At 39.3% G+C, this 15,490-nt stretch overlaps 1 protein-coding gene across 4 annotated transcripts in view; it reads left to right on the top strand.

The window, feature by feature from the left end:
• Positions 1-6,496, top strand: part of LOC140490277 (ephrin type-A receptor 5-like) — a 329,076-nt gene extending 322,580 nt beyond the window's left edge. For 3 of the 4 annotated variants that reach the window (XM_072589095.1, XM_072589093.1, XM_072589097.1), the window contains one exon: positions 1,813-6,496. In XM_072589095.1, the coding sequence (XP_072445196.1) occupies positions 1,813-1,918 (106 nt within the window). In that variant the 3' untranslated portion in view covers positions 1,919-6,496. The remainder of the gene's footprint in view (positions 1-1,812) is intronic. The other variant, XM_072589094.1, reaches the window with a different exon arrangement.
• Positions 6,497-15,490: the final 8,994 nt, after the last annotated feature.

Here is a 15,490-nt window from a genome sequence, read left to right as displayed (position 1 = left end):
CATTCAATTCCTTCATCCAAATTGTGTATGTTTACTGTGAACAGCTGGGGTCCTAGCACAGAACCCTAGTGGCACCCCTCATATTACTGCCTGCCACTTTGAAAAAGACCCATTCATTTTTCCTGTATGCCAACCAATTCTCTATCCACGTCAATAAATTAATTCCAATAACAAGAGCTTTAATTTTCCTTACTAATTTCTTGTGTGGAACCTTGTCAAAAACCTTTTGAAAGTCTAGATACATAACATCCACTGATTCACCCTTGCCTTCTCTACTGGTCACATCCCAAAACGTTCCAAACAATTTGTCAAGTATGATTTCCTTTTAGTGAATCCATGCTGATTTCGACCGATTCTGTCATCACTTTTTAAATGCTCAGTTATTACATCTATAATATTTGATTCCAGCGTTTGGTATGCTTTCCTTTATTGGTCAGAGTATTGAGTACAGGACATTGGTTAGGCCACTGTTGGAATATTGCGTGCAATTCTGGTCTCCTTCCTATCGGAAAGATGTTGTGAAACTTGAAAAGGTTCAGAAAAGATTTACAAGGATGTTGCCAGGGTTGGAGGATTTGAGCTATAGGGAGACGCTGAACAGGCTGGGACTGTTTTCCCTGGTGCTTTGGAGGCTGAGGGGTGACTTTATAGAGGTTTACAAAATTATGAAGGGCATGGATAGGATAAATAGACAAAGTATTTTCCCTGGGGTTGGGGATGCCAGAACTAGAGGGCATAGGTTTAGGGTGAGAGGGGAAAAGATATAAAAGAGACCTAAGGGGCAAGTTTTCACGCAGAGGGTGGCACGTGTATGGAATGAGCTGCCAGAGGATGTGGTGGAGGCTGGTACAATTGCAACATTTAAGAGGCATTTGGATGGGTATATGAATAGGAAGGGTTTGGAGGAATATGGGCCGGGTGCTGGCAGGTGGGACTAGATTGGGTTGGGATATCTGGTCGGCCTGGACAGGTTGGACTGAAGGGTCTGTTTCCATGCTTTACATCTCTATGACTCTATATAGGGAACGTGGGAAGACAATTCACTTGGTTGTAGCTCGTGCATCATTATGTCTGCTTGTACTAATGCATCTGTGTCCACTGTTTTATTATTTGGAATCAATTTCATCAAAAAGTTTACATTTTCCATTAAATTAACCTGTTTGCATGAATTATTATCATTGTCTCCAAGATCAGTTCAGTTGCAAATCTACAGTTGTAAAACAATTTGACAATTTTCCTCTGTTCTTCTAACTCACGTCAACAAATTGTAATGACAGCACAACAGTGAGTCCTGCTGCTGCTGTCTTCCAACCCTGACTCTGAGTTCCCCAGTGCCGCATAACTACTGGCAGGATCGGTTGGGGGAACAAATCGAGCATTCTCCCATCCCACTTAACCTTTGTTGCCTACTAATACACTCCATCCCACCAGCCACCGACATTGCTTCACATTGAGAACTCCCAGCAGTTAAATTGGACCAGGGTGCACAATTATCACTGGACAGGAGAGTGGTTTTAAGCTACTTCAAACAAAAAGAGGAAGACCACTGACTTTTGTTGAACTCCCTAACAACTCACCAATAAAGCTTACAACTTATGAAGAGGACTTATGAAGAGGAAGCAGACCAGCTGTCATCAACTATTTATAAAAAGAGATAGTGGGTTTGATGCTTTGCTCTTGGGCATCCAACATTGCTATGCATAATCCATTTATGTAGATTTCCATCATTTTCTTTACAGTATGCATTTTAGGTGGTGACAGGAAAGCCTTGGTACTCTTTATTTGAAAAATTGCTGCATTGTATTCCCACAGAGATTTGAAGAGAATTGGTGTGGGTCTTGCTGGCCACCAAAAGAAGATCATGAACAGTATTCAGGAGCTACGAGTCCAGTTTATGAATGGCATGATGTCTGTGTGACTCCATTCCAAATCGCTTGAACTGTCACTAGCCATTCAGCACTTTTAATTTTTTCCTGATTTGGGACTTGTATTTATTCCTCGGTGCAAAGGTTGGGGAGGGGGCAGGGGGGTAAAATGAATAGCTGGAACAACAGAATGCAATTAATGCTAACCTTACTGTTCCAGTATTTGAATTCGCTAAATCCTTAACCCTTGGAATCATCATCATCACTGGAACACAGAGAATGGAGACAAGTTCAATAAGGGGTACAGTTCATCCATTTACTTTCACATCAAGCAACACTGAATACCTTGGCACGCATATTCCTTCTCTGTAAGGTGGTATTGGCACCTTTCTTTATCCTGCAATAGAAGACTCTAATTCCCTCTTGGGAACATCTGACTTTCTCGACAGTTTCAATTCAATCGAGAAATGCCAGTAGATTCATAATACTTTGTGTAAGTTTCCTGTATCATGTCTTAATGAATGACAGTTGTGTATTGAACAGCAATATTAAGTTTACTACTTAGTAGTAAGATGTTTTGTAAATTATAAGTGCAGTTATAATATGCTGTATTTAATAAGTTATAGAACGTAGTGTATAAAGTCTTTGCTTGACTCAGTCTTGATCAGTATGTATTTATTGATTAAAATGTTAGCGCATAATGAAACACGTTATTTGAAAACATACATATTTACTTTGCTCTGATTATGTTTGAATATTCATGTGTATATACTGTACAGTTTGCTACTGCAGGGTACAGAATTTTCTCTATGTAACAAAACTAACTCTTTAATTTGACTAAAGTGAGTGACACTTTCTTAAACCTTTGATTCAAAGACCCTGCTTTTTGTACTGTTAGTGTGCGATATTGAGAGATGTTTTACTATAGTACTTCTTAACTTGCACAGGTGGGGGATTGTTTTATTGCAAGATTGTGGACACAGTTTCCAGTGGGAATTAATCTAACAGCACCATAAGTTGGATTTGCCTTTGCAAGCTGCTAAGATTACATTGAGGGAAAGAGTGCATTCGGGACCCAGGTAAACAAACTGAGGAACTGTCCTTAATCAATCAGCTTGAAGAATTGTTAAACTAACAGTACAAGAACTGAGAAATATGTATAAGTTAGAGTGGGTGAATCCAATGTCAAATGAAATATAGAAAGTAAAATAAAAAGGGAATTAAATATTAAAGTAGAGACAAGGTCAAAATAATTTTCTTTTAAATCTCCAATAACAATTAAAACATTAAATAAAGAATGTTCACACTTGTGATAGTTAATTTGACAGTAATTCACAGTTATTACTTTGTTAAAAGGGCAATTAGACTGAAATAGATGGGACCTAATCTTCTGTGGCAAGATTGGTCTGTATCTACCACACAAATACAATGATGTCATCATTCATTTTATTTAGATAATCGAGGTGAGAAGATGTTTCCATGAACCTAATGCCTTATTGGTATATCACATAAGCAAGAAAACAGTATGAGAAATATAATGGTACTAAGGAATAAGGGAAGCAGCAATGATGTGAAAATATCACTGCACTAGGAAGCCTGAGGCCCAGTCTAATGCGATGTGAATGTTAGCAGAAATCCCATCATTACAAATAGTGATATTTGAATTCAGGTAATGAATCTGGGACTAAAAAGCTGTCTTTATTGCTGAAACTATTGTTGGAAAAGCCCACCTGATTCACTAACACCTATTACAGAAGCAAATTAGCCCTCCTTACCTGCTCTGGCTTCAATCCACAATGGGGCTGACTCTTAAATGGTATAGAAATTGGTCTCAAATTGCTACGAAGTCTAAATAAAGGGATGGAAGTAGCTGGACCACCCAGCATTATCTAAAGAGCAGAAACCCAGGCCTGAATTTGTAAAATCTTCCTCACTAATATCAGAGGGCTTATTTCAAAAATTGGGAAAGCTATCCCGTAGAGCAGTCAAGCAATATTCTGATAGTCATAAAAACTGAGTGATACCTTACAGATCATGTCCCAGACACACCGTCAGCATCCCTAGATATGCCCAATGGCAGGACAGGTGCATTAGGAGTGGAGCATAATGGTATCTAGTCAGGTGGGTGTTGCTCGAGTCTTCAACATTGAATATGGATCCCATGAAGTTTCATTGCACAAGGTCAATCAACTCCAGGTGATTATCACTTACCATGTGACACTACCAGTGTGTTGAATGGAATGCATTTGGAATACAACAAACAACTCAAAGCTGGATATCCATGAGATGCTGAGGACCAGTAGCAGCAGCAAACTTTTGTTCAACCACAATCAATAACTCCATTTACTGACGTATTTCCCCTTTCCACCATTTCTACCGAGCTGGCGAATTAACCTTGATACAATGAAGAGTGCAGGAGGACATGCCTGGAGCAAACATATCTTAAAAAAAAATGTCAAACAGCTGAAGTTGAAGCATAGGACTACTTATGTGGCAAAAGGTGTAAAGCAGCAGGCAATAGATAAAATTAATTGACCCCAGAACCAACAAATCAGATCTAAGCTCAGAAGTGTTGCCACATCCAGTCATGAAGGATGGTGGACAACTTAGAGTTCTGAAGAAGTCATACAAATCTTGAAATCCCAAATCTGTTTCTCTGTCCACACATGCTGCCAGACCTGACGAGTTTCTCCAGCATTGTGTTTGCTCCAATCATAAGCCAATTTGTCATTTGCAATAAACCATCAAGAAATGGCTGAAGTTTCTACATACTGCAAAGTAAGGACCCTGATAACATTCTGGTTATAGGAATGCAAACTGGTGCTCAAGAACTAGCTGTACCCCTAGCCAAGCTGCTTCAGTATTGATATAATATTGGCATCTACCTGACAATGTGGAAAATCCTGTGCACAAAAAGCAGGACAAATCAAATCAGCAAAGTGATGGAGGGGGTCATCAAAAAAAAGTGCTATCAAACAACACTTGCTTCGCAATAACCTGCTCACTGACACCCAGTTTGGGTTTCTGGCTTCTTTATAGTCTCAGTCCAAACATGGACAAAAGAACTGAACTCCAAAAGCAAACTGAGCATGGGTGCACTTTAAGTGAATGCAGAATTCAACCAAGTCTGCCAATCTGGAGCCTTAACAAAACTACAGTCAGTGAGATTTGGTGTGAACTCCCTCTTGTTGGAATCATATCAAGCACAAAGGAAACGTTTGTGGTTATTGGAGATCAATCATATCATTCCCAGAACATCATTCTGGATAGAGTTCCAGTCCCCATCATCTTTAGCTGCTTCATTGTGCAATCATGAATGAAGCTGCAAAGTTCAATAATATTTATCATTCCGAAGTTACTAAAGCAACCCATATCCACCTGTAAGAAGACCTGGACAACGTCCAGGCTTAGGTTGACAAGTAGCAAATAGCATCTGTACCACACAAATACCAGGACCACCTCTGACAAAAGAGAGTCTGCCCATCGTCCTTGATTTTCGATGGCATTGCCCTTCACTATCAACATTTGGGGTTACCACTGAGCAGATATAAAAACTATGGCTAAAAGAGCAGGATGGGGGCTAAAAATTCACTACATGGTACACATCAGGAGTCTGATGGAATACTCTTCACTTGCCTAGATGAGTGCAGCTGCAACAACACTCAAGAGGCTCAACGTCATCCAGAAAAAAAATCAGCTTGCTTGATTGGTACCCACCCACCACCTCCTACTTCAAGTCCCTTTATCATGTACAGATGCACTGCAGCAAATCTCCAAGGTGTTTTAGACATCACCTTTAAATGTATAACCTCTATCATCTGTCAGACCAAGGGTAGGAGTTTAATGGGAATACCACCAACTGCAAGCTTCCCTGAAAGTTTCACTCCTGACTTTGAACTTTACCATTTTTTGTTCATAATTATAGTTCAAAATCCTGGAGCTCCCTACAATGTGTCCCTAGATACCAAGGACTGCAGCAGTGAAAGGAGGTTGTTCACCACCACCTTCTCAAGGGCAGTTAGAGGCTAACGATAAATGCTGGCCAGAGATATTACCTCAGAGAATGGGCAAATAAAAGATTCCACTGGACTGTAAAGTAAGTAACTGAGGAAATTGCCAACACTCAGTCTTCCAAAGTGTTCTTGATTCAACAATTGTCCCTTAAGATCAGAAAATGTTAATGCAACTTCAGAATTCAAAAATGGCAAGAAACAGAGGCCAGGAAAATACAGGCCTGCTGGAGCAATGTCTCTCCTGGGGAAGTTAGTGTAAACTATAATCAAGAACAGATTGACTGAGTACCTAATTGAGTATTTTGAGGAAGTAACTAATGTTGTAGTCTGGAAAATGCCTACAGATTTAGTCACTCTCTAGCCACTCTCCTAACATCAAAGACATCTCAGAAATGGCTGCCAGACTACTCAGATCCATTGGCATCATGGTAGCCCACAAACCCACCAACACACTAAAACATCAGCTGATGAACTTGAAAGACCCTATACAGACAACAAGCAAAACTAATATCATTTACAATATACCTTGCAAATACTACATTGGACAAACAGGCAGAAAACTAGCCACCAGGATACATGAACATCAACTAGTCACAAAAAGACATGACCCACTCTCACCAGTATTTCTACATACAGATGAGGAAGGACACCACTTCAACTGGAACAACACATTCATCCTAGGATGAGCCACACAGAGACACACGCGAGAATTCCTAGAAGCATGGCACTCCAACCGGAATTCTATCAACAAACACCTTGACTTGGATCCCATTTACTACCCCTGAGAAAAAGAACAGGGAATGATATCAACACAGGAAATGACATCACCAACCCAAGGAAACCTAAACACATAAATAAAAAGTGGACCATACCACCAGTGCTTCACTGGAGACTCTGATGATATTACCTTGTTATGGTAACAAAATGTCTGAAAATGAACCTTCCAGCTCAGTGAACAAACTCACATCCAGAACCTCAACCTGAGCTACAAATCTTCTCAAAACTCCATAACAGATTTAATTTGTATGAGCATTCTGCAGGAATTAGAAAAATTCCCAAATAAGAGCCTATTCACTAAAAATCCTCCTTTGAAGGAAAACAATTGTCCTGATTATGAAAATCAAATAGGCAAAAAAAGACATGGATTTGGAGGAATGTATATTTGCTTAAATTGTGAAGAAGTGTCTCATGCTGACCCACAAGGTCAAGACCTCAGTTAACCATTTTTGTAAATGGAAAGGAAAACACAGTGTAAAACTTCATGTTTTCCATTTGCACAAAGATTGGTGGTAAACTAAGTAATGTAAATAGGAACATAATTATGAACATTTACATGAAACATTAAGTTATGGCATCAAGATCCCAACATGTGATGTCAGCTGTAGGTGACTAAAGCCAAACTGACTTTTTAAAACAAAGTAAAGCTAGAAAGAGCAGAATCTAAAGAGATTTATTGGCTCAAGGTTACTAATTATTAAAAGGTGATGGCAGTCAGAAATGAGGAATAATCAAAATGGCTTAGGCTAAAAGTTCATATTTAGCTAACTAGAATGTAAAGGATAGCAATTATACTACAGCTATACAATGCCCAGGTTACATCACATCTACAATACTGTGTGTCATCCTTGACACGACACTTCTCAAAAGAATATTTTGACCCATAGGAGCACAGAACTGATTCACCAGCATGTCAACCAATGTTACATTGTGAGGAATTATCACACAAACTAGATTTTAACATTCTATGTTCCAAGGAATAAAGTGGTGACAGGATTGAAGCATTTTAGGGTTTCAAAAGAGTTGATGGGGTGGACAGAGAGAAAAGCATTTTCTTCTGGTGGAGTTATTAGGTCAAAGGTCCATTATCTTAAAAGCAGAGAATTTACCAAATTTTTCATCACATGAAGGATAGTTAAAAAAAAAGTAGAACTCTCTCCCACAAAAAGCTCCAGATGTTAGATTAATTAACCAATAGATATTGCGAGTCAAGGGGCTTAAGTGGTGTGAACTCAAGGTAGTAGATCAATGGAGTTAGCCACGATCTCTTGTGAAAAAGAACAGATTTAAAGGTTTGGACAGCCTACTCTTGATCTTAGGTTCATACATCAGAGCTACTCAAAATGGCAATCTAATCTTGTAATTTGCATACAATATTGTCCAGACATTGAGTTGCAAATCAGATTAACTCATTCAATTAATATACACTGAAATAAGCCAGATTTATTTAAACATTTAGGGGCTCATTACCAATAAAAGGCAAGATGTTAATTAATTCCAAACTGTCTGTAAAAAGGAAAATAATCTAATTAGTGGAAGCTGAGCGTCTTATTTAGATTAGTTTTAAACTAAAATGAATATAAAAGGATAACACTGGCTCTCTGTATAAAAATAATTGCTGTGTTTCTCATCTTACCTTGCAGTGCCAACTATATTCAAAATTACATTATTACCTTGAATTTTTTTTAAAAATGTACCTTGTTTGCTGTAATGTTAAACAGCCTTGGAGGTGAGTTTTATGATCAAAATAGATAGAGATGTTTTACTAGGTTGCAAATAATGTGAAACTGTTTATTATCAAACTATTTCAAAGCAGGTCACATTTTTAATTTGAGAAACAGCTCCAAGTGGGCTGGCTTTTAAATTTCAGAAGGCCCGTAAAGTGGGTTTGCAACCCACCCAGTTCCACCAACCAGAGAGCGCGGGGTCATTTGAAAGCCAACTGAGTAGAATTGGAATGTTATCGGCACCATTTGTACATCCAGATACAACCCACCAGATCTCATTGGTGCCAAACAAATGATGCAGTCAGCAGCAGGGTACGTATGGGGGGGAGGGGGAGGGAGGGAGAGAGAGGTGTGTGGTTAACAATCCAAGCAGAAATGACAAGGGGGCACAGATGGGAAACTGTGATCAGGTTCTTGGCTGACTATGGCTCAGAGTATTTTTGTGATTCCCATTGAAGCTGTCCAGATTCTGCTGGTTCAAAGTATTTTAAAATTTCCTCTTCGACAACCTCACTCGATGCATCACAAATTGCCAGTGAAACCAATCAGGGATTGCATAGATTTGATCAATTATGAGACTTCAAATTGCACATTATGTGGGACATTTCAGTGGAGCTTGGAGAGACATGCAACCTCTTAATGGCAGACACCTGAGAAAAGTGATGGGGAGTAACTATTAGGTCAATGGAGGGGTCCCCTTGTGATGCTATGGTAGTGTCTTTATCCTGGACCAGGAGGTCCAGGTTCAAATCCCACCCACTGCAGAGGTGTGTAATGACCTCCTTGAACAGGTTGCTTAGAAAATTAGGTTAAATTGAAAGAAAATTAGGCTAACACAATGTTAGATCTGCAAAGCCTGAATAAGGTACTAGCCAATTAGTAATTTTGGCAAGTCAAATCAATCCACAGTTGAGTGAGATTTGTATTGCTCTCCATACATTTGCTGGCAAATCTACAAAGACCTTTCAAACATTGCCACTGTGCTGTCTTTCCTGTCATGTTGCTGTCTCCAACAGCAATAACATATTGGGCTCTATATGATCTGAAGCAGACATCAGTGTAAAATTCTGATAGAGACACTCAGGTTTGTGTTGCTATTTGCAATCCAGAGGGGGAAATAGAATTTACTTCAAGTTAGAATAAATGCAAAAACAGTCAAGTTAATGCAAAAATGTTTTCCTAGTTGCCCTTGAGAAAGTGGTGTTGCTTAGTCAACTTCTTAATTGCTGCTTCTTCTATGGGATTCCAACCATCTCGTAGGGCATGAGTCTGCAAATAGTGCCCACATGCACTTCTGTGGAGACTGGCATATTTTGTTTTTATTGACATCATGATCAGTTCTAAGTTTGAACAACTTCAACCTCATTCCTAGTGGGACTTTCACAATTTGACAGAAAGGATCAGGCTTGAAGTGAATACAAGAATGCAAATGGTGTCAAAGTAATATTCAGTCCCATTGCTGTACAGGTGGAGTTGAGATAAATTGTTGGGTAGGGTAAATGGAACTGTGTTCTGCAAGTCATATAATGCTTAACCTCTAAGATCCGGAGCTTATCTATCGAAGCTGAAAAAGATGTTTCATTTTCCATGACAGATGTTCCTCACCTTTGAGAAATTATATTCAGCCCAAAACTCAAACTGTGAATGCAAACAGAGAATAACTTTGTGAAATAATTTTAGAAAGGTATGGTAACTTTATTAGCAGAAATGGAGACAGAACATTGATTGTATCTCGTTTACATGTTACAGTAGTGAGCAAAATAATGTGGGAAAAGGGATAAAAATATTGAAAATCCCATGAGAGCTACTAATATGGCAGGAGGAACAACTAAAGATAGTTTATTAAGCAAAGTGCTGAAGGAGATGGTTAAGATGGCTGTACCATTTTGTATGTGACTTATCTTCATGAGTACGCAACCACAATAATACAATAAAATATCAGAACGGTGTTGTGAAAAGTCTCATTTTAATGAAGAGATTGAAGTGTGCGATTCTTTGTAGTTTTTCATTAAATCGTTGCAAGAATATAAAACAATTTCGAATGCTATCATAATTTTAAACTGCGCTAAAAGTCTATGATGCTAGGTTATTTCGAAGCACATAGGAATTTGTATGGGATGCTTTTATAGGTAATATGTAAGCTAAGATAACCTATGGAGAAAGAAATTTCTCACATAGCAAACAACTTAGGTGGCTAGTAATCCAAACAAGCAACAGTTGGAGCTTACATTTACTGAGTAACAAAAAAAGAAAATCACACATTAATGCTATTAGGCTGACGGTTTGCTTTGAGTTGTTTATGACATGTTGAAAAATTAATAACAACCTTAGTGTGTTTTATTTATTTTAACACAGTATCCTGACGCTGTCTGTATTTTGTTTGTGTACATGTTTTTGTAGTGTAAGATATTAAATTTTATATTTTCATAAAAAAATAAATTTTTATATCAGCATCTCTTTTGTGAGCCTCCATTTTTATCTGCCACTGTAAAACATGCAGTCTAATACTTAAATAGTTCACAAACTGCATCTCACTACCCCGTGCCAAGCATCAAGAAATGCACATTTCCATTATTTAAAATATAATCAAGTTCAATTTTGGGAAGATATTACAATTCTCACAATACCTTTCATGTACAATTTTTATAAAATGTGTGCAACTTCTGGAAGCATCGCCAATTCATATCAAACATTGAAAGATGCACTTGCCCACATCAATCATAACATTACTGTGCTAAATATACCTGGCATTTATGCATCTGTCAGGTGGTCAGATCTAATTTTGTTGAAGAGACATTATTATGTTTTACGCCTTTTGGATATCATCAATGTCAATAAATAAGGGAAAAATTAATTTAACAGTTTCCTCAAACTTTCCAGAATGAAATATACTTTTTTCAACCTCCAGGAAGACACATAGTCTCCCCTGACAAAGAGCAGTTGAGGACTTTGGGCCTGTACTCAGAATTGAGAAGGATGAGGGCAGATCTTACAGAATATTGGGAGGTCTAGATACAGTGAATGTGGAGAAGATGTTTCCACTAACAAGAAAAACTAGGATATGAGAGCACAGCCCCAGAGGAAAGGCATGACCCTTTAGAACTGAAATGAGGGGGAATGGCTTCAGCCAGAGGGTGGTGAATCTGTGGAAATCTTTGCCAGAGGTGGCTATGGAAGCCAAGTAATTGTGTGTATTTAATTCAGAATTAGATAGGTCCTTGATTGGTACAGAGATCAATGGGTGAAGTTAGGAGAATGAGGTTGAGAAACATATCAACTATAATTGAATGACAAAACAGATGGGCTAAAATGGCCTAATTCTGTTCCAACAGCTTATCGTGTAATTCAGCTGCACTCTCTTCCATTAATTTTTCCTACATATTACTTCATGCTCCCTCTTTTCACCCTGTTCTGAATTTTGAGAGCATTAAACCTGTTAAATTTGGAAAGTATCGGGCATATGTCAGCTCCACATTGAAGTATACAAGACAAGTCAAAGGAGGCAGTGTCATAACAAGGATAGTCATTGGACTGGTAATCTAGAGCCCCAAATGTTGTGGGCATACATTGGAGAGGTTGGGACTACTGTCCTAGAAAAGAAGTCTGAAAGGAGATATGATAGAAGTTCACAAATTCATGAAAGGTGTTGGATAAAGTAAATAGGGAGAAACTGTTCATGCTCATAAAATGGATCAAATATGACATGGCACAGATTTAAAGTGATTTGCAAAAGAGGTACAAAGCAAATGAGAAAATAATCTTTTTTCACACAACAAGTGGTTCAGATCTGGTGTGAACAGTCTGGAAGTGTGTGGAGGCAGGTTAAATTGAAGGCATTGTTCCTACTTTTAAAAATCACCCAAGGTAAAAGGGTAGAGAGAATGGCAGGAGCGAAGCACTAATTGGGAAGCTAGTACATGTGCACTCAACATGATGGGTAAAATGGCCTCCTTCTACTCCCTAATACTTCAGTGATTCTGCGATGGTCGAGAGTTTGAATGTCATCATGACAGCTCATGAAATTTTAATTCAACAAAGACTAGAATTTTTAAAAAATGATCTGTTGGTGACTGTAAAACTATTGCCACTAGTATTGTTTTTGTTTACAAAGATAATCTCCTTCACTAATGTCATTTAGAGAAGGAAATCTGTGGTTCTTACATGTTCTGGCGTATAAGTGACTTTAGACTCTCAGCAATATGACTGACTGCCTACTGACATGGACAAGAGCGCCATTCAGTTCAAGGGATAGGCAACAAGTGCCGGCCTTACCAACAATGTCCACATCCCATACACGAATAAAAATACAGGACAGGTGAGATTGGAATATGTTCTTTGCAAGTTTTATTTGGCTTCACATTTCTGCTCTTCTTGTCATTCTTGTTAAAATTCCGCCCTTCCTCATTATTATTCCTCTCAGCTGCTTCATAACTTATGATTATATGTCTTCCTCTCACTCTGATTTTAAATTCCCCATCTGACCCCTCAATCTTTGAAAAGCTTGGAGTACCCATATGTCAAATCACTCAGGTGATTGATGGGATTCCAAAAATCAAGCCAACAACGGGATGAGAAACCACCATTTTATGAGGAGAATTTAAAGACTTCAAGTTCCCACAAATAAAGCTGACAATAACAACTTGTTCAGAGTGACAGAGACATGTCCTAAACAACAGAAATCTGTCCTCATTCACATTAACGTTCCTTAGTTTATACATTGTTTTCATTTTCACTAGAGGACAAAAACTGCATAGAAGTGAAAGGCAGTAGGTATGTGGAACCACCAGAACCTGCAAGCTCTTCTTGAAGTCACACACCATCCTAATTTGGAATGATAAGTCCATTCCGTCACTGTCACTGGTTCAAAAGCCTGGAACTCCCTCCTTCACTGCAGACACAACAGCAGTTCAAGAAGGCAGCTCGCCACCACCTTCTCAAGGGCTTTAAGGCTTGATTCTCCTATGTCCCAGCCCCCACCCTCACCCCACCAACACCCACCAGGTCTTGTGATCACATAATTTGCTATTATACACAACCCATTATCAGCCACTAACAGTCTCTATTGTGATGATGCTGCTCTTTTAACAAGGTTATGTTGTCCTTGTTTTTATTTATTAGGGGTTGCAAAGGTAGAGGTTCCAATATGTTTGGATTTATCTACTTGAAGCAGCTTTCAAGTGTTTTTTTTTGTACGAGTTGTACAATGAAAGGGGAGTGGTCAGTTCTCCCAATTCAGCGTTTGGTTTGGTTTGGTTTTTGCAAGGTGCTTTTTTCTTTGCAGCTGCTCGTCAAGTTTAAGCTAAGAACCCATAGAAGCAGGTCCATGCTGATCCTCTCTCTCTCTCTCTCTGCTATCTCTCCTGTAAGAACCTGTGTTTGAATTTACCTGCTTGCCAAGGGGGATGTTGCAGGGCAGCACAGTGGCTCAGTGGTTAGCACTGCTACCTCACAACAAGCGTGACCAGGGTTCGATTCCAGCCTTGGGCGACTCTGTGTGTGGAGTTTGCACATTCTCCCAGTGTCTGCATGGGTTTCCTCCAGGTGCTCTAGTTTCTTCCCACAGTCCAAAGACGTACAGGTTAGGTGAATTGGCAGTGATAAATTGCCCATATTTTTCAGGGATGTGTAGGTTAGGTGCAATAATCGGGGGTAAATGTAGACTGATAGGGTAAGGGGGTGAACTTGTTGGGCTGAATGGCCTGCTTCCACGTTGTATGGATTCTATGATTCTAAGGAATTTGGAGCAGCTGTTTGTTAAAGTTGTGTTTTTGTACTGGTTGGGTTTTCAAAGAGTGTATGTTATTCTAAATTCTAAAGAACTACAAACCTGCGTATACAGAAAACCGACAAACACTGACCAAATACTTAACTACACCAGCAACCATCCCAACACACACAAACGAAGATGTATCAGAACACTATTCCAACGAGCCACCACATACTGCAGCACAGACAAACTTCAGAAAACAGAGGAGAACCACCTATACAACGTATTCAAGAAGAACGGATACTCAAAAAATACAGTCCGCAGATTCCTCAAGAACAAACCACGACAAGCAGACCAAACACAGCCAGAAACCCGAACCACCTTGCCATACATCAAAGAATTTTCAGAAATTACAGCCAGACTACTAAGACCCCTCGGAATCCTAGTAGCACACAAGCCCACCAACACTCTCAAACAAAAACTAACAAACTTAAAAGACCCAGTACAACCCATGGACAAAACCAACGTCATCTACAAAATTCCATGCAAGGACCGCCACAAACACTACATAGGACAAACAGGAAGAAAGTTAGCCACCAGGATACACGAACACCAGCTAGCCACAAAAAGACACGACCCTCTCTCCCTCGTAGCCCTACACACGGATGAAAGAAGCCACCAATTCAACTGGGAAAACACATCTATCCTGGGACAGGCTAAGCAAAGACATGCCAGAGAATTCCTAAAGGCCTGGCACTCCAACCACAACACCATAAACAAACACATAGATCTAGATACCATCTATCAACCCCTCAGAAAACAAACAAGAAATGACATCACCACAAACCCCAGGAACCCCATCCAGGACAAACATATAAATAGAAAGCAAGAGACAACAGCATTGCTTCACTTGGAGGTCGCCACTGATGATGTTACCTAGCCAGGTAATGAAACGTCTGGATATCAAACCTACAGCTCAGCGAGCAAACCTACACCCTAAACCTCAACCTGAGCTACAAACCTTCACAAACGTTGCAAAAAATTCTAAATTCCCTTTTCTTTTTTCTTGTGTGTAAATAAATTCTATTTTGTTTAAAACTGAGTGGTTGGGCCAACTGCATCACTCCTGGAATATCCACCATACACCTGCTTAAAACAACTAGAAAAGTTAGGGTTAGGGCTACCTTCTTAAATATTTTGAGGGTGTCTGGCCTGGTCCATAACAGCTGTTCACACTCCTAGCCAGATCGTTATCCACTCCTTTGTCTGTCCAAATCTGAAAAAATGCTGCAAATCAGAAACAAGGACAGAAATTACTGGAACAGCTCAGCAGGTCTGGCAATATCTGTGAAGAGAAATCAAAGTTAACATTTTGATTCTGGTGACCCTTCCTCAGGGCAG

Source organism: Chiloscyllium punctatum, chromosome 2 (assembly GCF_047496795.1).
Source record: "Chiloscyllium punctatum isolate Juve2018m chromosome 2, sChiPun1.3, whole genome shotgun sequence".
Taxonomy (NCBI): Eukaryota; Metazoa; Chordata; class Chondrichthyes; order Orectolobiformes; family Hemiscylliidae; genus Chiloscyllium; species Chiloscyllium punctatum.
The sequence above is the reverse complement of the archived record's forward strand: the minus strand, read 5'-3'. Positions and strand labels throughout refer to the sequence as shown.